Genomic DNA, 26500 nt, shown 5'->3' with positions numbered 1-26500 from the left:
TGGAACACTGCTCTGGAACCCAGTTACTGGAGGGAGGGGATCATGCTCTGCTGCAGTATTTGACAGTACATGTTGGAGTTCATGTTTCCCTCAATGAAATGTAACTCATGCAGCCCTAGTCCATGACATTCCCACCACCATGCTTGACTGTAGGTATGACACACTTATCTTTGTACTCCTCACCTGGCCGCTACCACATATGCTTAATGCCATCAGAACCAAACAAATTAAATTTCGTGTGTGCATGCTTCATTGGATGTACAAACGTTTATGTGTATCTCTCGTTGTTTATCAAGGCTCTTCGCCTCCTTCCCTCCAAGGACTAAACTGGATTATGATGTGTGCACTTTTGACTAAAAAACAGATACAATGGGGGAAAAATTGATATGTTTGGCTTTCTATAGTATGCACACAATTTGGAGATTAAATATTCCTTGTACTGTAGCACATCACACAATAAGTTCTGGGCCTGCTGTATAGCTGATCACACTAATAAAAAAATATATGATTCTTTATGAAGTATTAACTTTCAAATGTTCCATGTTGAAATGTAAGTGTAAAGTAACTTATTCAAAATTCTGATGGGAAAAGCATTGCTCAAGCAAAGCAATGGCTTGATAAGTGTTATTTGAACTGGTATGCTGAATTTAAACATGGTCATATAGACAAAAATGTTGTTGAATACTCAGGTTGCCCAAATTTGTCAGTTGTCCTTGAAAACACCAAAAAATGCCAACAAATTCGTTCAGGTTGATCATAAATTGAAGTTGTATGAGAGCAGAGGAGTTGAAAATGTTACCATTTTGCATACACATTTGTCAATAAGGAATCTGTGTTCAAAGTGGTTGCCACATTTGATCACAGCCAATCAAAAGCAACAATGCATCGACAATTCAAGTATTGATTGCAACCACCTCAGTGCAACATATATGAGGTTTTGGCATGAATATATGACAATGTATCCCCCAATCAGCAGGTAAAGGCCAACCAAAGACACACACATGACCAGACAATGTTTTGGTTTCCCTAATTTGGAATGTGCAAAACATTTTGTTCATTGATTAGCTTAAAAATAGCAAATATTTCATAGCATTATTATTATTATTATTATTATTATGTATGAGGGAAGACATCATCAAAAGTGGACACAAGTGAAGAAAAAAGTGCTTATTCACCAATGCACCATGTCACAAGTTTATCACACAATGGCAAAACAACAGGAAGTACACTCTGAATTGCTTTCACACACCCTATTTGACAGATCTGGATGTCAGTGGCTATTGACTGTTTGCAAACCTCAAAAGAAAGAGATTTTGCTCCAATGAAGAAGTGATATTGGAAACAGAGTCGTATTTTAATGTCAAAGACAAATCGCTCCACAGAAAAAAGGTATTAAATTATAAGAGAAGCATTAGAATCAGTGACTCTCTCTAAAAAGAGACTAAACTGATTAACAAAGCCAAATTCTGCCTAAAATGTTGTTAATCCTTGGACGAAGTGATATGCTAATGCACATGCAAAAATATCTTTCTCTAAATAAAATATTGTTATGTTTACAATCACTTTATTTGTTATTTGTTATTTGCTTTGATATTATTCGGTGGTTACATATTACCTAAAACCAATAAGTAAACAATTTATATTTAAAATGAAAAAAAAATTTTCCCTTTTGTTATCTCCCTGGATATAAACTGTATTTTGGAAAGCAGACTTATGTCTCATCGATTCGACCAGCCGAGTTCAGTCGAACTAACATTCAATGGACGTATTGCACAGTGATTACAATTAATTATGTCCTCACAATGAAGTAATTCTTTTTCATTTGAAATATATATCTATACAACATTGTTTTATTCAAATGTATATGTCATTCAGTAAAACCCCAGGATACGGCATTAAAAATTAGTAACAAAATACAGTACAGTATATAATGCACATGTATATAATCGAATAACATAAATAACACCATAAGGCGGGGCAAATACCGTAACCAGGGTCCGGAAAAACATTGTATTCCACGTCGTAACCTGAAAAAACGTATCCTAGGGCCACCGTATCCCAGAGTTCTACTATACTGTATCATTCGCAAAGACCATATTACTTTAATTGCACTATCTGATGGTTGAGATGAAAAAGAAACCCTATTCTCTCTACTCATTTGTCACATCCGCTTCTATATCAATGATCTTCCTTGGAATGTTATTCCGAAGGTTAACATCGTCATATATGCTGGTAATACCATTTTACTCTCGTGTTACTTGTCGCCAATTTCCCTGAGATCAACTGAAATATTCAGCTGATTTGGAAGTTGATTTGAGTTCAGTGGTGGCTTGGAATAAGAAGTGACTTGCTCTGTTTAATACTGTCAAGACTCAGCTTGTGTCTTTCAATCACAGATGTAATCTCCCCCCCCACCCCACCCCACCCGAGATTTTTTTATAGATAGCTCTGTTCTTGAAGAGAAATCGCTTCTGAACTAACTTTCTGGCCTTTCTTTCTTATGAAATCTTTCTCAGAGTCTATACATTGAATCTATTGCCCTTTCTGCTTCTTGTAAAGTTGGTTCTCTCTATCACTCCAAACACTTTATCACCTGAGACTGGTCTCTCTCTCTCTCTCTACAAATCTACTATCAGATCTCAGATCTTACATGGAATACTGCTGTTATATTTGTGCTGGTAAATCTCTGTCTCATTTAGATATTTTGATAAGGTGCAGAAGTGTATCTGTAATTTGGTTTGATCTACTCTTTCTACTTCTCTGTACTCTCTCTCCCCCCCTCTCTCTCTCTCTCTCTCTCTCTCTCTCACACACATGTTGTGTTGCTAGTCTCAGTCTTTTCTATAAATACTATGATGACATGTGTTCTTCAGAATTGTTAAATTTATTCTCTATTCTCTGTTTTATTTGTTCCAGCTAATTTGACTTGTTGGTCTCCATCAACTCACTGTTTTAATACTTCATTGTAATACAGCTTCAAATTCCAGTAGCTTCTTTCTAATAACTGCAAGCTTATGTAACTCTCTTGCTGTTGACTGTTTTCCTTCTAGCTGTAGCTTTGGTCTTTTCAAGACTAAGGTTAATAGGCATCTTTTATCTTTGCATTAATAATCTTTCATCCTTTTTTTAGCTTCTTACATTAAGTGGCTTCATGTCGTGTCTGAAGCGACTTCCATAAATAAGACAAAAAACAAACAAGCTAAATTATTAGAGTTTAGTATTATATAAATTGCAGTCACTATTCCTTTATTTGGTTCAAAGCGCAAATTATTTTAGGGGTGCATAAATATGAATACAATCTTTTGCAATACACCAATGACTATAATCTAATTTATTAAACTCATTATGTTTGTGCATGCGTGTCTGTCTGTCTGTCTGACTGTTGCCAATTTTTTCAAAGTGCATCTCCTCTGAGATGCAAGGTCACAGAGTCATGCGAGGCAGGTAAAACGATTGCATTTTTTGTGGCTCGCTGTTTACTGGGTTTTTAGCCAGTGAAGTAGCTAAGGGGTCAAAATTGAAAACAATTGGAACTTAGCAGGCATAAGTCAACTAAATGTGTTATTTGTATGCATGCGCAAATATATGTTAAAGTCATTTTTAACTATTTCTTATCCATCTGACGATAGCTTGAATAGTAATGAATATGGTTGAAGCACTATTTATTTTGGTTTCAATTCTAACTTACAGCACCCAAGTCATATTTTTTTCCTATTTTTGAAATCACTACTATATATTGGATAAAATATAATATATAATAATCGATAAAGAATTGAATCTATGATGATAAATGCAAAAACCGCATGTGATTTTGTTACTGCTGAGCATCATTCATTCATTTCGAATGAAGCAGATGATTATTGTTGGCATTCGTTTCTCTGATATCTTTATAGTTAGAATGCTTTCCACAAAGATATTGGATACTTATCGAAGGAACCATCTGAATGTTGCCAACATCCCTAAGTGAAAGTGTTTCTGTGGAATGAACTGGATTTGAACTTTGGCACATCCAGGTTGTCAGTCTGTATCATTAACCACTTAGCCACTGTCACCTCCCTGATATTGCTGCTGTAAATTACACCTGAAACTCAAACTAAATTACACTTAATTTACTTTCAGGCTAGGATCAAAGACGGTACAACGATATTGTGGGGTTTGCATTTGGACCAAACGTCTACTGAATGGAAATATGTCACAAACTACTATAAGGGCTTTGGAAACAGACCTCTATAACAAGATATAATCTGAAACTATATTAGCTAGAGTAATTTCAGTTTGAACAAAGGTGATATAATAACAGGTACTAGTATAGCTGTCGAACCAAACAAAATCGATTTTTGTTCGGTATCTTCTGGCCATTTACAGAAGCAGCTAGAAAAGGCAAAATCAAAAAGAAACTGGCATCCAAATCAAAATGAGACAATTTTGCAACAGGAAAAAGATAATAAAGGAAAACTTATCATATATTTATTTTTACGACAATTTATTTGTTGATGAAGAAAATAAATAAAATACTTTTATCACGAGAAAGTTAAAAATGAAAAGTTTTTTTTTATTTTATTTTTCCATAAATCCATTTTTTTCTATAGAATAAAAGCAATGTAGCAGCAACTTTTACAAATGGTAACGATTTTTACACATTTTTTTTTGTCTTCTTGCTTAATGAGACAGCTTTTTAAATAACAAAAAATAAACCTACTAGATGAAGGTTAGGATTTGTTTAACGATAGGGTTCCTAGGATTAAAAAAGTAGTATGTTTGCAATTTTTCACTCAAAATGTATTCCGATTGTGACATCAATTAATTGCCTGCCAGTTTAAAGCGTTAAATTTCGTTAGTTTGTCCCTTTGTTCCAGAAAAGAACTTACTATTAAAAAATATTTATTTTCTTCAGTTTTATTGTGAATATATAACCATTATATATATATATATATATATATATATATATATATATATATATATATATATATATATATATATATATATATATATCGCCATTTTGATTGAAAAACTACAAATTTACCATACAGATTTACCAAAAAGTTCTGCTTTTTAGGTTAAGTTTTCTTTTGGATTTAGCATATGATTGGCTAAACGCTTCAACATCTTCTGGCTATTTATGTAAACGAAAGGAAGATGCCGAACAAAACGTCAGTTTTATTTGGTTCGAAAGGTCTAACAGTATTATTCAATAATATCTATAAGTGTCTTATACATTTTAATAAATGTTCAATGAATGGCGTTGTAATGTACATCACACATCATGGTCTTCAGTCAGGTGTGAGTTGACCAGAGACCACTTATCCAGATTTAATTTGTATTGATACCTCAATCTCAGTTGTTAGATCATTTGAGAAAGAAGACAGCAGAAGAAGAGGAAGAAGAAGAAGAAATGTTCCTGTACTTATCACATGACTCTTTAAACTAAAAATACAAACTTAATTTCTCCTGTCGCCTGCTTCGAGGAAGACATTACAAACAGTACAACTGAACTGAACAATACGGACGGACTCTCGGTTGGTCTGTCAAATTGTCGTCTGCACACATCGGCTCCCGGATCTTTTCGTCTTTTTTTAAAAAGAAGAGGTGCAGGCCTACCATTGCTCACCCACTAAAAAATGGCAGCAAGCGAGGTGAGTTCTTGCCAACCAAAAAAAGTTTACCTAATTTTATACTTTTTTGTTATTGTGCCAAAAAAATATTTTTAAACGATTTCTTTTTTTTAAAAACATGACATCTTTGCAAATAATCTTTTCTTTTCTGTTCTTTTTTTGTGTGTGTTTGAACTATTCAGAATTTCATTGCATGAAGTAAAACTGCCACAGTCATCTTCATAGTTCTCTTGGCATCAATGAGTATTTATTATTGATTTTCAAATACATTTTTATTTTTAACTCAACAAGAAAATATAATGTTGGTAAATTTGTTCTATTAAATAGTGTTTTCGTTTCTTTTTTTCTTCATTTATATATTACTAGCAAGTCTCTGGTCGTTGCCCGGTCGTAAAATACTTTTAGGTGAATAATATGGACATAACCTCATATTTTAGATTTGCATTGTACTTGATCCATAATCATAAGACACCAATTAAGTAAAATTTACTGAATTTTGATTTTTTTTCAAAAGAGCTTCTAAGCTTAAGCGTTAAATTTTAAGCATTTTCTAAAATCAAAATCATATAATCGATTTTGATCAAACTCAGAATAAGGATTCTAGACATAAGGTTTAGTACCATTTCTTGATTTTAACATTTGTAGAGTAACATAAAGTGGCGCAAACTGTCCTGTTTGGGGAATTAATTTTATCTGTCTTGAGCCAGGTATCAATTAATTTTGTCTGTCCTGGGACAAGTGTCAATTAATTTTACCTGTCCTGAGACTGGTATCAATTAATTTTAACTCTCCTGGGATGGGTATCCTTCTAGTGATTAGATAAAAGTAAAATAAATGAATGATTAAAAAAAAAAAAACTGTTGCCGTTGAATTTTACTGCCGACCATCCTTAGGCCATTTTATGCCTACATCATACATGTTTTTGTATACGGTTAATTGGAGATTAATTTGAGTAATAAATAGATTTTGTAAAGGTTTTTACTACATACAGCACTTGGTTCCACAAGAAAAAAATAAAGAAAGAAACAAATATCAAGGCCTGTTGCTTGCTACTACATTTTCTCTCTTTTTTTTTTCTTCACTTACATTTGATATTTCTGAAGAGCTGCTTGAAAGGACTTATCCTCCCTTGACAGAGTTCAAAATAGACTTCGTAGCCTTGTGGGGGATGTCCTTTTCTCTTCCCTGCAACCTCTTTCTCACAGAAGAGATGTTGCGAGTTTTTCTTTGCTTTATCGTTATTTTCATGGCAAGTGCTCGGCTGAGCTCCATTCTTTGGTCCCTCCTCACCAAACTTTCACAAGAAACACCCGTCTAGCAGAAAACACTATCACTAATTTCCCCCACTCTTTATCTGTGTCTAAGCCTAAACATAGATTCCATGAGCAAAGCTTCTTTCTTAGAACTGCACGCTTATGGAATTGTCTTTCGTTTTTCTGCTTTCCAGCTGACTACAATATGGTTGTCTTCAAGTCTAACGTAAACAAGTTTTTGATGAGCTGTTCCATATAAGTTAACAAATTTACCGAATCTCCATTACTAACGGTTACTATATTGTCTAATTTCTACTGTACACTCTTTAACCCTTATCCTCGAGTGGCCTCTTGGCCTTGATAAGTGGTGATGCCTATGTAAAAAAAAAAAAAAAATAGAATAGAATAAAATTATCAATAAAATTTACAGAAATTCACGAATTTTACATGACTATTTGCTCCCAATCACATTTCAGCAAAAAATTAATGCCGTTTCAACTTGCTACCTCAACTGTTCTACATCTACTAACGTTAGAACTCTCAACCATTCTTTCAAGATGACCATACCATTCAAATTTTGAACGTTACACACAGTTACGCAGATGTTAACATGTAGAGACCCAACACGTTGTAAGCTCCATTACAACAAACAACAGCAAGGAATAACTCAATTCACTTTTTGCGTTGAAACAGCAACATTTATTTCTGGGTACTTTCCCGAATAAAACGTAATCATCCTCTCTTACGTGATTGTTATCATTGGTCTGCGCACGCATTCTTCCTTTTATAATCTTTTTTTTTCCTTGCTGTGACGTCACTTTGCACATGGCTCGGTCATTTGCATATAGCTGCCATATGCGCATTTGCACTCTGTTACAAATCTACTCTTATGCACACATCTCCCTATTACTGTCCAGATTTATTCTTCCCTTATGGTCATTAGAACTAAGTCCATCTTTAAGACACATTACATATCCATTGTCTCATTCTTATATCGTTTCTTTCCATGCAACGCATGTCCTCAACCCGCACTGGCCAGGTATCATTTTCATAGATTAGTGCTATTTTTTTCCTTTTTTTTTTTATAGATTAGGGTTAAGGCTTTGTGACTAATGGGAAAAGGAGGTCAGAGTTAATTTTGTTAATGAAATATAAAGGTTAGTGACTAGTTAGTAGGAGAAAGGTGTCCAAAAGTATAAATTATTTCCAGTTCGATCAGACATTTATTTTTATTTTTTCTTTGAGATAAGAATTCGTCTGTCAGAACGATGAAGACATTCTAATCCTCCTAGGAATGATGTATGACACGTGCTGGGAGTTTTGTTTAAAGTAAAGCTGGCTTGCACAGAGCCAGCCTCACTCTCGTTCCAACTAGTCTGATCCAGCAGCAAGACAGAGTCGAGATAGCTAGAGGTCAGGTGCGATGAAGGAGCTGCCAGAAGTGCCGACGTCCCCTACATACAGCGCCTGGTATTCTTAAATGGTTACTCATCAGGTACTAGCAAGCTCAGGGTTGATTAACTTTTTGGTGATCTAACTAGAACCAGTGATTGTTCTGTATATTTGATACACAAAGATGCAGTTAGGTCACATACACTTTTTTGCTGATGAGAAGGTTCTGCAGTTTAAGAAAGAAATAAAAGATGGTTTCTTATATTTCCGTAACTTGTTATTTACCATTTTAGCATTAGCATTCTTTTCGATTCCAGTCCAGCACCTGAAATTGTTAGAGTTTCAATGGATTCGATTTTCAGCCGACTTTTAATCAAACCTAGAAAACAAAATATTTAATAATATTATAAAACCCTCTATTTACATACACTATGTCAATGATATTCTTATTCCAGCTATGCCAGTTATAAACAAAAACACAAACTTCAGGATCTTAAATAAAAACAAAAACCAAAAACACTGTTCTTAAGTTCATAGTATAACTAAACGTAAATAATAAAATTCCATTTCTTGATGTTTTTATTAATACCTCTAATAATACACTTACACTTTTAAAAACACTTATAAAAAAAAAAAACTAGCCTGGGTGCCCGGCATTACCCGGGTGTTTGGCAGTGTGTGTTGAGAAAAAAAAATGTGGTAGTAGGCATACAGGCTCAAACTCGTATCGTGAAGGAGGGAAAGAACTTGAAAAAAAACAAAAAACTTGACGTCTTTGCCGTTGCGTCCATCGCCAAACCGGAAGTGGCGAAGGTTCAAATTAAGGCTAGTCAATCGAAATGAAGGAATGACTTTAAAAAATATTGGTGAAAAAAAGCGACCCCTTCCTGTAGAAAAGTGCCCAATTGAGGATGAACAAATTAATGTTTTTAGCCAATTTTTTTATATTTGTCGTCCGAAGGGTCGAACTTCAAAAAGCTTCAAAAAGATACTGATCTTATGAAAATCTATCGCCTCTGTCGAGAGTTTTAGACATACATACATGCATACATACATTTTAACAGACAGATGAGATTTATATTATAGACAACCAACTTAAGTTCTACTTTTTAAAATTTCAAGAGCAAATGCTTCCATCACAAAACAGCCGTTGTTAAAAGCCTACTAAATCATGCAAAACTAATCTTGAACTAAAAATATGAAACAAGTCCTTATTAATAACGAATGCCCTAATTATACTATCAATGAACAAATAAAATTAATAATTTGTAACTTGAAAAACGCACTAAAATAAAAAAATAAAATAATAATAATAATAATAATAATAATAATAATAATAATAATAATAATAATACCTAACATGACATGTCAAACTACTCGTATATTAACATATACCACTGTAATCAAATATAATCAAACTTCAAAGTAAGAAGGCCATAAAAATATTACACTCAGATACATATCCTTAATCGGAAATAATAAAATTAAATTCATTTGATATAAATTTAAGATCCAAAATCTTATAGTAAAAAGCAACTCCTCCTCAACCTTTAAAGCATTAGAAAATATGTTATTTATTAGTTTAAATGCTCTTTGGGAGAATGTAACTTCCATAATAATAATAATAACAAAGCTAATAGTTACATTGGTTTTATAGCCACTACCCTATACCATTGCCTCACCATGCATTTTATAAATTCTAACTTAATTTATCACAACCTACAAAAACATAAATAACTCCCTTCTGATTTAAGACAAATTTTATTTAATAACACTAAAATAATACATTCCAAAACTGATTTTAAAAAAATAAAAATTACGCAAAGCTATCTTCATTAAATCTCAATAATCTGTAATTAATAACATTACGTATGAAACCAGTAGAAACATTTTAAAATGCTTAACATAATACAATTTTATCTAATTATGGTGTCACTGAATTTAAATTGTTAATGTCTTTCCTGAAAAGTGCGAGTATGTTCTCTTGGCATAGGAGAAGGGATATAATCTATGACATGCTGGCTTTATATGAATGTCATTCAGAGTTTGTGATCTAAAATAGTAAATTAATTTTATTTTTTATTAAAATTCTACCGAATAATTTTCCATAATTTTTTATGTACACTAACATTTTTCACTGATAAGTAAGTATATCTATAAGTATTCCTGCTATTTTATTTTGAACTCCATATTTCATATGTATCTCAATATAAATAAGCACAAAAAAGAATTAAAAGAAAGTTTTCAATTATATTACGTTTATTTATTGAAAATTATTGAAATTCCGTCTAATATTGTCATTCTTTTATATATTAAATCGTGTTTCCTACAAACTGCATTGTCATAGCCTTCAAACACAACTCCTTTCACACTATACACAATGCTTCAAGCAAACTACAACATCCTTTTCATATATATATATATATATATATATATATATATATATATATATATGCGTAGATCGTCATATTGTTTAGATCACTCTGACTGACATTAAAAGCATTTAAAAAAAAAGAATAAATGTTTAATTTCAACTGTATCTCTCATAGTTGTTGGTAGCCAAATGGTTTGGGTCTTTGCTAATGAAGCCAGACATGACTGCCAGGGTTCAAATTTCTCAACTGGCATTAATCGTGACACCCTGCACTGATGATACCCAAAAGGATGAAACACAAGTGTCTGTATTTAATTATTATATATATATATATATATATATATATATATATATATATATATATATATATATATATATATATATATATATATATATAATCTCCTAAAGTTTGAAAAAACAAAATTTAAAAAAAAACATAAAAACTGGTAGGAACTTAGTTAATCCAATAAATAAAATGCACTTTACGTGGATGCAAATCATTTAATCAAAATTTTTAAGCACAAGTGGAATACAAAGTCTGAACTTTAATCAATAATTATTTGGATTCATTAGACTACTGTTCTCATCTTTAGTGCTATTTTCACAATGTTTTGATTGATGTAACCTCTGACCTTCTTCAGATGTATCTTGTTGAACTCGGGAATCTTTCTGTTGAATTATTATCCAGCCATGGCTGACAGAATGAGGGCATGCTATCTTTGTAGATTAAATAAAGAGTTTCATTCGAAATTCCATGCAGATTCCAGAGTTTGATGGGAAGTTTCTCGAATTTGATGAAAAGATCCCAGAGTTTGATAATATATACCTGAAGAAGGTCGGAGGTTCCATCAACCAAAACATGAAAATAACGCTCAAGCTGAGAATAGTTGTCGGAAGAAACCAAATAATACTAATAATCAATCCTTATCTAAAAAAATTCAGAAACTTAAACCAACAAATCTTGAAATAAACGAGAACTTTAGCAAAACCATTAGCCAGACACTGCTTCAGTTGAGTGTCGTAAATCATAATTAATTTGGGAAACTTTAGCGTTTGTACTCAAATTCTTTCCTTTTTTTTTTTTTTTTTTTGTTAAAAACATCCCATTGATCACCTTTGTCACATCTTTTTTATTTCTAAACACCTGTCCCTCAGTAGACAGGTGTTATTTTAACCTTCCTTTGCCAGTTCTTGCAACTTCATAATAAGAGGTGTTACCTGATAATGACCGTAATTGTCCTACTGCAATTAGCCTAACTCCACGCGGTCAATCTTAAGTTACAGACTAACAGGTGCTAATGAAAGGCCTTCACCGATGTTTAAGACGTCTAATCAGCAAACGCCGTGTGTCGAACTCGTCCTGTTCAACCTTGTTTGGTGTGATTGTGATATCCACCGATTAGACCTGTCTATTATGGACAGATGCGTTTTCTAAAAGAAAGAGCTGACGCTTTCTCCAAGGTATCCTTGTGACTAAAAGAGAAGGTCTCGAGGTACATTCTTTACGTCATACTAATTATAGAATCTGATTTCTATTTATCTTGAACGAATCCACATTCAAGTCATTAAGGTCTCTATCAGACGATTTATCTGCTTATCTGGCAATTTACCGATTTCCTTCGTGAAAAAAGGAACCTGGTGTTGTCTGGGAGCAATGATTTAAAGGTTTAGACCAGTAGTTCTCAACTTTTTTTTTATCCATGGATTTCTTTTCTTTTTTATTTATTTTGCGCCCCCCCCCCCAACTTCTTTCTATTTTTCATTAATAAAAAGAAAACATATCATTGGTGCTACCAAATCAGACTATCCGATGATACCGGCTTCTTGATCTAAAATGCACAAAACATTGATGTTATTGTTTGTTTTCCTTTCCCTTTGCAAAACTCAATCATGTCTTATGAAGCCAAAAACAAACAAAAAAAAACAATAATTTTTCTCTACAAAACAACCAAACCAAACACCATGAATAAATATTTGAAAATATAAAGAAATTCAAGCATAAATAATAGTGTGGTGAATAATGGCTAATCAACAATTCCCCAATATGCAATCACCATGATGTCGCTTGCATAGCAACTAATAAGACTGAACTGCTAACCCAGTGGTTTGCATTTAACTTCACCTTGGACTTCCCTATTTCCTTCCAAATTTCCAACTGCAGACAGAAGATCTGATCATTACTAACGAAGATATAATATATCTTGAAACCTTGTATTTCTGAACTGAGTCTTACACTCAATTTTGTTTTGTAGAGTTAAATGATACTCTACACGTAAGTTTTTTTTAAAGTTTAGGTGTTCAGAGCGTTCACGCTTCTCTGGGTGAAGTTAAATAATTCTCTCAGCTGGTAAAGAAAAAGCTGCTTTCAGAACCGCCAGCAACCACTGTAAAAGAGTAATAAAAAATGCAAGAGAACTATACGCGCAATCCGTTAAGTCCAAAGTAGCTGAGCAGCGGCTTGGTCCCCACCAGTTATGGCAAATAGCAAATAGGATCTTGAACAGAAACGTGCGTTCTATCCCAACCATTATCAATGGACCAGAGGTCATCTCGACAGCATCCGACAAGGCCAAACTATTTGCCAAAAACTTTGCGGCAAATTCTACCCTGTGTGACGAAGGCCATCAACTCCCCATATTCCCTCCTATAACAGACAACACGCTATGCAACATACAAATATCTGTGCGTGAGGTTGCCAAGCTAATCAAGAACCTTGACTCCAATAAAGCAACTGGTTCCGACGGTATTCCAGTTATAGTGTTAAAAAAAATTACAACCAGAACTTGCCCCCATACTTTCCAAACTGTTTAAGCGTTGCCTTAAGGAGAAGTGCTTCCCAACACACTGGAAAACCTCATCAGTATGCCCTGTATTTAAGAATTCAGGTGATAAGTCATCCCCCTCTCAGTACAGACCAATAAGTCTCCTGTGTGTCATGAGTAAGTTGCTGGAATACACAATAAATAAAGAAGTAGTCAACCACCTCAGCAGAAATAACCTTCTTAGCGACACACACGCAATATGGTTTCCGCTCTGCTAGATCTACAGCAGATGTGCTAACGGTTTTGGCCTATTCCTATTTTTTTTATTGTTTATGTATTATTAATTAATGTTAGAGAGTCGAATTTACGAGGTTCTTTCGTAGAAAATATATCAACATAACAAACAAAGTTAACTCTCAATGTATAAAAGGAAAAAGATTTATTACATTTTAGGAAATATTTTCATTGAAAAGAATAGTTCATTTATGAGTGAACAAAAGGGGGAAATTAGTTTGAGATTTCGAGGAAGTTTGAGTTGATAATTCAAGAGCCGTGATTAGTTCACGGGTCTGTAAATCGTAAAGAAAACTTCCTCACTCCACTATATAAAATAATTTTCACTGAAAGTTTTTGAGTAGAGTTAATTAATCACTCTGGAAGGTTCATTGAAAAATGTGAGAAGTTTTAAAATAATTATTTTCATAAACTTAATTTCAAGTGAGCATACGATAATAAAAGGGGGAATGCAAAAGTTAGTTACTGTTTCTGTGTCTGTGTGTTCGCCTACATTGTCTGATTAGCTGACTGTTATGTTCAAAGTGTTGTCGTGTTAGAGTTGAGTTGCAGACAGTAGTGATATATGCCTTCCAACACTATCTCTGAATTTTTGTTAACTGTTTTTTTTTGAAAATACAGAGCTCTTTTAAAGATCCTCATCGGCTCCCACAGACACCGAATTTCCGACAGCTTGGAAAATTCTCTGATTGGTCAGAAAACCAAAACATTGAATTTTTAAAGTAATTTAGTAAAAAGGCATCTCTAGCCGCATGCGCAGAAAACGTTTCAGGGCACTTAAACTTCCGGCAGCGAAAGAGTGAACATCGTAGCTCACCATACGGTTATATCTCATAGGATTAGCGAATCTCTCGACAAAGGCTTCATTTCTAGGGCAATTGCTCTCGACATATCAAAGGCCTAAAAACAGCCTATCCTGCCTTGACAGAGTACAAAACAGACTCCGTGGCTTGGTGGGGGATGCCCTTTTCTCTACCCTGCAACCTCTTTCCCACAGAAGAGACATAGCGAGCCTGTCATTGTTCTATCGTTATTTCCATGGCAGGTGCTCGTCTGAGCTCCATTCTCTGGTCCCTCCTCGCCAATCTTTCTCAAAAAACACCCGACTAGCTGAAACCACCGTCAATAATTTTCCCCACTCCCTATCTGTGCCTAAATCAAAACGTAGATACCATGAACAAAGCTTCTTTCTTAGAACTGCACGCCTGTGGAACTCTGTTCCGCTTGCCTGTTTCCCTCCCGACTTCAACCTGGATGTCTTCAAGTCCAACACAAACAAATTCCTGATGAACCGCCCCCCCCCTAAGTAATGACACCTTACCAATTCTCCAATACTATTGCTACACTATCCCTTTGATTACTGTACACACAATAACCCTTATCCCTGAGTGGCCATTGGGCCTTGATAAGTGGTGAACTCCATGTAAAAAAAAAAAAAAAAGTCTCTATCTTTGTTTTTGTCTATTCCCAAAACTCCCAAACTTCTTTTCTTTCTGACTAAAATTGAAATTGTCATGCATTATATTGGCTGTAAGAGTTACTTGACACCTTCTGGATCAATTTCATCCACCTCACTTAGAACCGTTTTCATTGGTCCCTTTAGCTACCATGGTTGTTTCTTTTGTGTCAATCATATCCTCCTGACTTTCTGTAAGTTTAACGGTAGCTTCCTTAGTGATCAGCTTATGAATCACATACACCTACATTTCATCAGTGCATGTATTTCTATCTGCTTGATGTCGCCTAACTCCAGAACAATGCTAGGGACTGATAGCAGCTGACCTCAGTTACCTCTAATCCCAAGATAATTTCTAGAGTGCTCGATTGAACATGAAAACAGAAAATAGTTTTATTTCTATTTCCAACCACTTTTTGTTTAAAATTGTAAAACAAAAATTACAATGCATTTTAAAATTCCCGACTATGATTGTAGACATAACCTACGAGATACCAGTCCAGTATGCTAGTGTCCCGATCTTTCGTAAATATCTTCTAGGTCCTGGATACGCTATCATATTACAAGGAGAAAGCAGAAATTAGACCTCAGTCGAGCAACTGATGTAGAAATAACAATTTAATAGAAAAAGACGGATCAGTTAAAATATGCAGCCAATCTGGAAATTAACCTAAGTTCAGTTACGGATTGGGGTAAGAAATGGCTTGTTTCGTTTAATTCTGTGAAAGCTCAGCTTGCGTCTTTCGATCGTAGACGTGTCCTCTTTCTTTTTTGAGATTCTCATGGATGATTCTGCTCTCAATGAGAAATCAACTCTAAAACTTCTTGATCTTTTTTCTCATCAAATCTTTCTTGGAGTTCATATATAAGATCCATTGCTGTTTCTACTTCTTGTAAAAGCGGCTCTTTCTATCGCTCTAAAACTTTCCAATACCTACCTTTACAAATCTACTATCAGACCTTGTATGGAGTACTGTTGTCATATTTGGGCTGGTGAATCTCTGTCCCATTTCAGGGTTCTTGATAAGGTGCAAAAATAAATATAAAACACTTTCTCACACCTAAGACTATTCTCTATTTCTACACATCTACTATAAGTATTTTTGTCAATCTGTCCCATATGAGGGTTCTTGATACGGTACAGGAACCTATGTGTAATTTGATTGGCTACATCCTTTCTTCTTCTCTCCAACGATAGGTAAGTGACTATTTTACCAATAGTTGGAAGCAAAATCGTGGGTTCACACCTTTCCCAATCTAATAATAGAAAAACTATAAAAAGGCTGCTCGGAGGTCAGTTTTTAAGCTTGTTTCATGTAACAATTATAAATACTTTTCAACTTGACGTTGCTTTTTATTAGTTTCTATTTTGTAATGTTTTACTTTAAATGACCATAAGTGGTCAGTTACTCATTTCATGTAACACCAATATTGCCAACACTACTTACCTATCTACAATCGACACCCTAAATTGCCAGCTAACCTATTTATTCAGATCTATTATCTCAACAAAAAAATGTGTTTGAAATTATCTAACGTCATTACCTTAGAATTCACGGCATCGAACAAGTAGTTATCATGCTAGAACTAACTAATCAAGATGTTCCTTTTTTTAAGGCAGTAAAAGACCTTTGTCATTGATGTCAAAACCAAAAATATAAATTAACATAAATTAACATAATTTAAAATAAATTAGCATAATTAAGAATAAATTATTTCTTTTTTCATTTTTTAGGTTTCTTTAGAATTGTTTAGACGTGTTCACTCATATCTATAAGAGGTTCCATCATTTGGTCTGGCAGTCTTTAATATTTAAGTTCAAATAAAATTTTCTTTTGTCTATGATGCTTAAGTTTGAAATAGCATTTTCTTTGGTATGTCACACTTAAGTCTGTAAAAGCAGACTATGGATACCTACAAAGGGGTGTCTGCACGTGAAATTTTTGTGGCAGAAGGTGCACAATCTCCAACCACAACTCTCCTTTGTTAAATACCAGTGGCAAGTGAAGTGTCTGTACAGGACGACTGAAAGCATAAATAAGCGTTAAGCACATCCAGTGCCTAGAATTCCCAAATGGTCACCTATCTAGTACTAATCAGGCTCAATGTTGCTTAACTTCGGTGATTTGACGAGAAACTGTGTGTCAACGCGATTATGCCGTATATATATATGTATAGATATAAGTGTAAATAGCATTTAAATAGCATAGTTTGATAAAGTATTTTTAGAAGCATTCATGCATTTCACATTAGGAATATCGAATTAGCATTATCTTCACTTAACACTCAGATTGGATAAGCATATCGTGGAAAATTATTTATGACATGACAAACATAAAGAAAAGCAAAAGGACAATGATGATCAAGTAATGTAACACTGTTCACTTCTGGCAACCATTTCATGTGAAAGATTGACCCGGAAAATGTGGGTAAAAATGCAAGATTTATTGGTTTATCATGAAAACTGACTGAGTTAGTGTTTTAAAACGTAATGGAAAATGACTTTGTAAATTGAAAATGTTCAACTTTGAAATTTGAAACTTTCCCATACTCAAATCTTGTCCAACTTTTAGTATGATGTCAAGTAGACCCAACCTGACATAAAACGATAAAAAACATGTTGCAATTTTTTTTGTGTCAGTTGGTGCATTGACATGCTTATTTTAAGAAAGAAAGTGTTAGAGAATGTTGTTTGCTTGGCTGTGCATAGTTTTACAATGAAAGTTAAATTAAAGGGGAATAATTCAGCAAGATATTAAATAATTGATTACCTACCTTAGTAGGAGTTTTGTTAAGTGTTGTATGCATGGGATTTTTTTTTACTTATTAAGATCTAAAGGCCGCTCAAGGATAAGGGTTAAGTGAGTGTCAGGTTGATGGTGAGACAACACTGTGATGATTAGTAAAGATGATGGTGACTGGGCAAAATTTGATTATTTAAGAGGGTGGCTCAACAAGAATTTACATTGGTCTGATAAACTTATTATATTCGGCTGGGATGCAGACTTGCAGTATTGTTGTCCACAGATGAGCAGTTCTAGGAAAGAAACAATGATAATGGGAATTTTGTTTAGTTTTAGGTGGAGAAATAAATAAATGGAAACTACTGAGAGTGGTTTAGCTAGACAAGTTTGTGTTGTGAATATTTTATTAGGGGGATCATAAAATGGCATGTTCATATAACTCAGTCGAATCATACGGACATAGCAGTACTGTTTATGGTACTGCTAGTAAGGTTTGGCTCTTCTTGTAGCTGTTGGCAATGATGATGGTGATGATTGGGTCTCACCTAACATGACAAAGTATTGTCATAATGTTTTTATTGCTGTTGTTGTTGTCCTTTTTAAATGAGTCTGACTTCTGCATTAGAGCTAACAAAGTTTGTGCCTCAGAATTATCTAGTCTGCACAAACTCTTCGTTGATTGCAGCCATTTGTTAACCTACAGGATTTCAGGTGTTTATCCTCAATGCCGAGAGCAGCAAGGCTCAGCTGTTGCATACAAAGTCGGGCAAAGCTGACACGGCTTTGCTGGTCACATGTAGAGGTAGATACGACCACACGACAATGGATATTGATTTTTGCCAGATCCCTGCTTGCAGGGATGCGGCCCTAATACTTCTTATTGCCAAAACTGGCTGCCATGAGTGGCCCTACATGGAAATAGAGTTCCAGATGGCATAGATCCTACACCAATACGTTGCTAGCACCTCTACTACATTCAGAAAAAGCTTGGTATTTAGAGAGGACTGTTGTTGTTGTTGGTAAAATAGCAGGTGCTCGTCTGAGATTCAATCTATAGACCCCCCCTTTCTGCCGAGCTGTTACAAAAAACACTCATCTAGCTACGACCACTACCAACAATTTCCCTCACTCTCTATTTGTGCCTAAATCTAAACACAGATTCCATGAACAAAGTTTCTTTCCTAGAACTACCCGTCTGTGGAACTCTGTTCCGCTGGCCTGCTTTCTGGCTGACTACAATATGGTCGTCTTTAAGTCCAGTGTAGACAAGTTATTGTTGAGCCGTCCCCTTAAATAATCAAATCATACCTGATTTCAACCACTAACGATTTCTACCTGTTGTCCTAGTGACCACTGTGCACTCATTAACCCTTATCCTGTAGTAGCTTTCGGGCTTTGATAAATGGTGAATGAACAAAACTAATTGCTTTTGATAGAAGAAAGGTTGGTTGAAAAATGTCAGTCAAGAGTGTTCTTTGTGGGCCAATGTAGAAATCTTGGATTGAACAGATTTCTTTAATTTCAAAGCCGGTACTTTTATAGACCACTTTGTAGAAGGTTCTAGATTCGACTGTGGTTGATGCACATGCATTAGCTATATCAGTTTGAAAATAAGTGAATACCAAGCGACGCAACAATATCTGTTCTTGTTAATTCTATGTTGAATTTCGATTTCAGAAATATGTCCATTGTTTAGTCCATCTAATTTTGTCTTGCAAGCGTTTCAATCAGAAATGCAAATCTTTGAATTTGCAACCATTGATGAAATTTAAAAGATGCAAGTGAAATCTGTCTATCCGAAATTTGAAATAACAATTTCGTTGTTAAAAGTGGATATTGAATCGATACATATCAAGAAAATCCACTGCTTATTTTTTTAAAAATTCTACACATATTCTTTTTCAAAGACTGTTTGCATCTGAAAGGCGCATACATTTACTTGTCATAAAAATGAATTAATGCAAATCTCAATCTAAATCCAAGTGTCTTTTCATTTTCTAACTTTAAAATATTTTTTTTTCCAGCTTGTTTCAGACCTAAGGCTAAATTTTAGGTCTGGCACGACCAAATATATGGAATGGCGCCGACTACAGCTCAATGCTCTTCTGGGCTTGCTGGAAGAGAACAAGGATCTTTTTATTGAAGCTCTCAGAAATGACTTATATAAGGTAAATCCGCAAATAAACATTTTTAAAAACTTTTTGAACTTTCTTTGATCCTCACATAGTGACTGGTGTTTTCTTAGTTCATAGAAACAGCTGTTCGTCTCATTAGCACGTTGTATGTTGTTGCTCAGTGGATACTGACGTCTCTTTGTTTATCCCTTTCTTGTTGTTGCAGTAATATCTTTCTTCTTAATAACAGCGATTGTAAACGTTAATAAAAATAACAAAAAAATTACAAAATTATCTTACAATGCTTCAGGGATTTTCTTTCTTTTTTTCAATATATATATATATATATATATATATATATATATATATATATATATATATATACTAGCAGTAACTGTTAACCGGCGTTGGGTGGAAGCCTGCTCTCTCTTGGGGCCACTGCTGTCCCTGAACAATTGCAGACACTGGCTGAAATTAAATAACCTGGCTTTCACTGGTAATTAGTGCTTCTTTGGGGCAATAGCATGCAGGTACTGTTTGAATTTTAAAAAGCAATTAAGGGAATTCGTAAATCAGTATGAATTAATAAAATTACGAAAAATGGTCCATTAGAATAATAATGGAAATGAAAAGTAAAAACAGAAGTTTTAGAGGTTAGGGATTCTCACTGCATATGAACTGTTTACAGTGATCGAAATCAATGGTAGCAGTCTGTTTTTGTTTGTTGTTCACGTCTTCCTCTTCTTTTCAACTCTTCCACTATCATCTTCTTATTAAATTAAATTCCAGTTTTATGTTGTCTTTTGTTAACGTGTAAAACAAAACAATTACGACTTTTTCACTTCACTTCATTTCTTTGAGTATTGTCATGTTAAGAACGGCGTTTGGAATAGACAATCCAAACTCTCTATGTTAAGAACAGCTTTCAGAATAGACACCACTAACCTCTGCATCTTAAGAACAGTGTCTGGAATAGACACCCTTAACATCCCATATAAAGACCGGCTTTTGGAGTAGACAACCGCTTTTGGGGGTGGGGGGAATAATCGCTCCAAATTTAACTGCGATAATCGTTGTGAGCATACCCACCCACAGATGTCAAAAAAAAGTAATTGGGGGTGGCAGTGTTGGAAGGAGAGAAGTAGATTTGTTTATCACGCGCGTGTACAAACCTGGCGACTAGTGAATTACAGTGCATAATATAGGCCTTTCTCCGCAAGATTTGGAGAGATTTTCTTAATCAGCAAAGTCGAAAACCTTTAAAAGTTCTCATTCTAAAGAAAATTGTGGAGGTGAACCTAATATATAAATTTAACCCCCACCCATAAAAAAATGTTAATATGTGCGCAACGTTGAGAATCCAGTAGGTGATATTGCTGAAACATTTATTTTTAATTTGGCAACGATCATAATAGATTGTGCAGTTTAAATAAAGTATGTTTGAATAAAGTACATAAAAAAACGTAACTATGTCTGAAAAAAATATGGTTAATTACTGGAACAAATGTACAAAGCGAGCGAGCGAGAGAGAGGTAATTAAGGTTTGTTGTTTTTTTTTTCTCTGGCATCGCCATGAAGAAATGTAAAAATCGAACGAGAGAGAGAGATAGCGAGAGAGAAAGAGAGATAGAGAGAGTTGGGAAGAATATATACAGCGAGAGATAGGGGGAAGAGAGAAGAAATTCAAACATGCTGTTAAATGTAAGAAAATGAACGCAGCAATTTACTCAGAGGGCAAAAGTAGGTATCATTGCAATGCCATATTTGAATGGTACATTAGTGTTCGTTTAGCATGTGAATACCCTTAATCCAGAATATAGGAATGGTCAAAGATCAGTCAATCAGATTGAGCGAAATTAGTCTGGGGAGACTTTATTATTATTATTTTTTTTTTTAATCAGGAAAGGGAAAGATTATGTTATATCTAGGAGTTTATGATCCAGTTACGAAGGGTGAAACCCTATATCTGTTGAAATTCCTCTCAGTGATGACTAGGGGCGGTAGGAGGACTTGATATTTAGAGGGAAAAATAGGAACTACTTCCTATAAAGATGGTTGCGATTGTGATAATATTGCTCCGTAAGATGATATGTAGGATTTTATTATAACGATTAAATGTGTCTAAAATGGCGTTCTAAAGTTACATAAGATAATGATTAATAGTCTAGACATAATAAATTTGTATGTGGCATCTGTTGTTGCAAACCTACTAGAGGTCGAGAGGGGAATTTCTGTAATCAAAATATTATATATATATATATATATATATATATATATATATATATATATATATATTGAAGGAAAGAAATAAAAATAAAATAAAAAAGAGTGTGAAAGAGAGAAAGAGAGTATACATACATAATGCCTTCCACTCATTTACTGTAGTAGATATGGCCAGCCATTTCAAGTCAACAGAAACAACCGTTTGTTTCATTGATAAATTGTAAGTAAATACTCAATCGATGGTGACGTCTCTTTGCAATGGTAAGAGTAACGTGTCTTTTTAAAAATATATATTTTACTTTACCACTTATCCTGGTCCACATTTGCACACCAGTTTTTGTTTGATAACCGAGGTTAAGCAAGTGTTGAGCCTGGTCAGTACTAGGTGACCATTTGCGAGTACCAGGTGCTGTATGTAGGAGGATGTCAACACAACCCTACAACCCTGACCAGGATATCCATTCGACTGTGGACCACTTGTGAAGTTAATATTACTTTGACACTTCCTCCTTCAAAGGAAACTCAGGGGTTACTCAAGGATAAGGGTTAAAGAGATCGTCAGTTGGATTATCCTACCCCAGACGCAATCTAATTTCCTTCTATGATGCAGAAAAATCTAATATGAGTATCACAACATAAAATTCTGTTCATAGACTGATTGACTATTTTATTGAGATCGATTAATATCTTATTTGCAGATTCTATGAGATCGCATCTAATAATCACGTAGCAGTTTCACCAAATAAAAAATGCTCGATTATATATATGCATCTATTTTTTTATGCAATTTGAGTTTTTGCTAAACAATGTGAAAAATCATTTCCAGTTTGAACGTTCACTTCACCAATCTTTATTCTATGGTGCAATGCTTTTTACACAAACGCTTTTTGCACGTCAGATCGGGTGAAATTGACAGAAAACTGTTTTAGAGGAATTTATTATCCAAGGGAACAGCTCCTCAAGTATTTGTTTACATTAGACTTGAAGACCATGATGCTGTAGTCAGTTGGGAAGCAGACTCATAGTATCTTGTAACACAAGTGGGATGTTCTAGAAAAAAATTTTATTCATGGAAGTTTCATTTGGTTTTTGGTAAGGAGAGGAAGAAAAGAAAAATCTTTGCTGTGGACGAGTTCTTGGTGGGCATGATTTACAGGGAGGATCAGGGATCGGAATTCAGTCGAGCACCTAACATGATCATAACAATGTAGTAGAGAGAGGCTAGCGACATATCGTTTGTGTTGTTTTAACAGCAAAAACAATTATTCGCTTTCTTTTTCTATGGTTGTAATGATAGAAAAAACTGTTTTCCTCTCTTCCCTGGTAGTTGTAATAATGGATAACAAAAAAAAATTGATCTAAATATTAATAAATAGTTGGATTTAGAACCTGTATTTGCACAAAAGCAAAACTCATTTTTGACTAAAAAATCTGATTATCTCTCTATACAGGAAGCATTATCAAGCAAAGCATGGAATGTTCTTTGATCCACACTATGAAAAAGTGGTTAGCGTTGTGTTATGGACAGAAAACAGCCGGTCGTCTCTCTGACACACAAGTCAGTAGATGCTCACTGCATAGTAACGTCTCTCTGTAGGTGTAGCAATAGCCACCAATATCATTATATTTTACAGAGTTCTTTGCTTTTTTTCTTCTCTGATTGTGATGATAGTAGCAGCCGTCTTTTTCTCTTCTCTGGGATCTGTAATAATGATTTCAAAATAAAACAATAATAACACGTTAACAAAATTGTTGCCAAATGGTTCGTTTTCATTGTTAGTTTGTTCTTTTACAGCATCTCTTCAATGTTGTTTTAACACCAGAAAGTTGTTCACTATTTTCTTCTTTGTGATAATAGCAGCTGCCGTCTCTTGCCTGCTAGCTGTAATAATGGATAAAAAAAATACCAAGTCGACATAATATAACGTTTGATTAGGTTTATGGTATGGTTCGTATGTATTGTTAATTAAGTTGAGGGTAATATCTAAAAGTTTGCAACTTTATAGTACATATCAATAATTCTTTTTCGGGCAATATCTTTAAAGAGGTTATGAAACATTTGTTTAGTTCTTTTAAATTTCTGTCACTAGAGTTTATAAAGAATAGCACGTCATTTCTATAAAGACCCCTCCCCTCTTATACCTGGTATTTTAATATTGATTTCCTTAAGAATGTAAAGAACCCACAAGATCTGTTACCCACGCCGAGTCGATACCTCATTATAATATCAAAGTTTTTTCTTTATTTTTTTTGGTCCAATATTTATTGTTGTATCTAATTAGTGTTCTTTTAACTTATTTCACTATATCAATACAATCCTAGCAGTAAACACCAAATGGGATGGGTGCATATATCCCTTCCTCTGGCGACGTCACGCTTTGGTATTCCCATATGGTTTTTCTGTAGCAAAAAAAAAAAAAAAAACGCTATTTTCAGATTGCTTTACAAATTATTTTACACAAATCTAATTCATGTTAAACTGTCCCATGGGGTTCCTCTTTTGCAAATTAATTTACATGAATCCATTTTATGTAAAATTAACTTATGTGCCTGTTTTTGCAAATTGTTGGGATTTTCACAGCAACTATAGATGGTAACAAAATAATATAACGTCGACAAGAAGAAAGGAACACAGCAAAATGAAAATTGTTTTGAAAAATGTGTATTGATAGGAGAGATAAGGAAGAAAGGACGTTGCCTTGCAAAAGCAGCCGAATTCTGCAGAACTTATCTGTGGAATTCGTCCAGTTAACGATGTTTCTTTCCTGCTGAGTTTTGGCCAGGTTGAGGAAAAAAAGGGAGCCTTGAGTTCTTTAGTGCTGCAATTACTGTTGAAACTCCTCACATGTGTTTGGTATTATAGGTGGAGAGAGCTGAAGACAGACACGTGTTGTCTTTGATGCCTGACAAGCAAAAGAGGTAGAGAATTTGAAAAAAAATGCTCTCGAGGATCTAAAAGGGAAGTTTATAATTGGTTGTTTTCCATGCAATCACAGGGCACCCCGTTAGAACTCCTTAATAATACCAATAAGGTATTGTAACATACATATAAGCAAAGATACGGTGCTGTCGGCAATCATCCATCTTGGGAGATGATGGTGTAGCTCTGGTGTCTATATGTATCACCAGGAATGGCTGTACAGTTTAACTCGGGGGTGGCAGTTCCTGTTTAGTGGAGCTACATAACCTGGGCAGGTTATATGGGAGGATAGCTGTTGCCCATGCAGAGGTCCCCCCCTACCCTCTTCAGTGCACCACAGGAGTTGCCAGTGATAACAATATAAAGTCAGGCCGTCTTAGGGACTCAGTCTCTGGATTTTCTGTTGGGGTTTACTCCTTTAGCCTTTCCCCTGATGGAGTAATTTCACAAGGCAGCAGAGGTTTTGATTCAGAGTTACCTTCTAGTAGGTGAGCTACCATCCAAAGTTGACGAGGCCCCCATCTGCCAGAAGTCATTGGCTTTAAGGCACCAGTGGGCTACCTATACCCCTTCTCCCAGTTAGTAGAGACAGTTTTGTCGGGTTTAGTAACTAAGCCACACAAAAATGTCAAGAACTGGACTGGGTTATCAGAGGCTATATGTGCTGCACACTATGAGGGCATTATCTCCACTACCACCTTGGGTTATGATAACCTTTTAAACTGATATGGCGCAAGCACATTATTATATAGACAAGTAAATGTGTCTATAATGAAGTTCTAAAGTTACATGTGGCTAATAGTTAGGGCTAGGACAACAGCATATTCTTTTCATTGTTTTACTCTCGAGTGTGTATCCGTTGATATCTTATATGCTTTTATATAGAGTGATGTTGTTATCAGTTGATTAACTGTGTCTAATTTTGTTGGATATATACTCGAGAGTCAAAACAATGAAAAGAATATGCTGTTGTCATAGCCCTACTAATAGTTGTATATGCATAATAAATTGGTATGTGACATCTGTTGTTGAAAACCTAGGATACTTTGGTCCAGAGAGGAATTTCTGCAATCATTTTATTATATAGTAGATGAATGTCACTAAATATTTACATTGCTATTTACTTTATTATTTTAGCATCCGTTTGAGAGTCTTATGATGGAAATTGACTTTGTTTGCAACGAGATTATCACCGCTCTTAATAACTTATCATCGTGGACGGCTCCTGAAAAGGTGAGGATTTTTAATTTTTTTCACTTCAAATAAAGTATATTGTCACTTAGAACGTTGGTTAATACAGTCAGCGAAGCAGCAAACAAGGAATAAATTCTAAAGTCTACCAGTTCAAAGAAAGAA

At 34.5% G+C, this 26500-nt stretch overlaps 1 protein-coding gene across 1 annotated transcript in view; it reads left to right on the top strand.

Annotated features, from left to right (window-relative positions):
- The first annotated feature begins 5443 nt into the window (after nt 1-5443).
- LOC145240270 (uncharacterized) overlaps nt 5444-26500 on the top strand; it is a 29699-nt gene continuing 8642 nt past the window's right edge. Inside the window, exons 1-3 of the mRNA XM_080103852.1 lie at nt 5444-5633; nt 19912-20055; nt 26282-26377. Coding sequence (XP_079959978.1) covers nt 5619-5633; nt 19912-20055; nt 26282-26377 — 255 coding nt within the window. The 5' untranslated portion in view covers nt 5444-5618. The remainder of the gene's footprint in view (nt 5634-19911; nt 20056-26281; nt 26378-26500) is intronic.

Source organism: Euprymna scolopes, chromosome 19 (genome assembly GCF_053919585.1).
Source record: "Euprymna scolopes isolate OS-2025 chromosome 19, ASM5391958v1, whole genome shotgun sequence".
In the NCBI taxonomy this organism is placed as follows: Eukaryota; Metazoa; Mollusca; class Cephalopoda; order Sepiida; family Sepiolidae; genus Euprymna; species Euprymna scolopes.
This window is presented reverse-complemented; position numbering and strand designations above follow the sequence as displayed.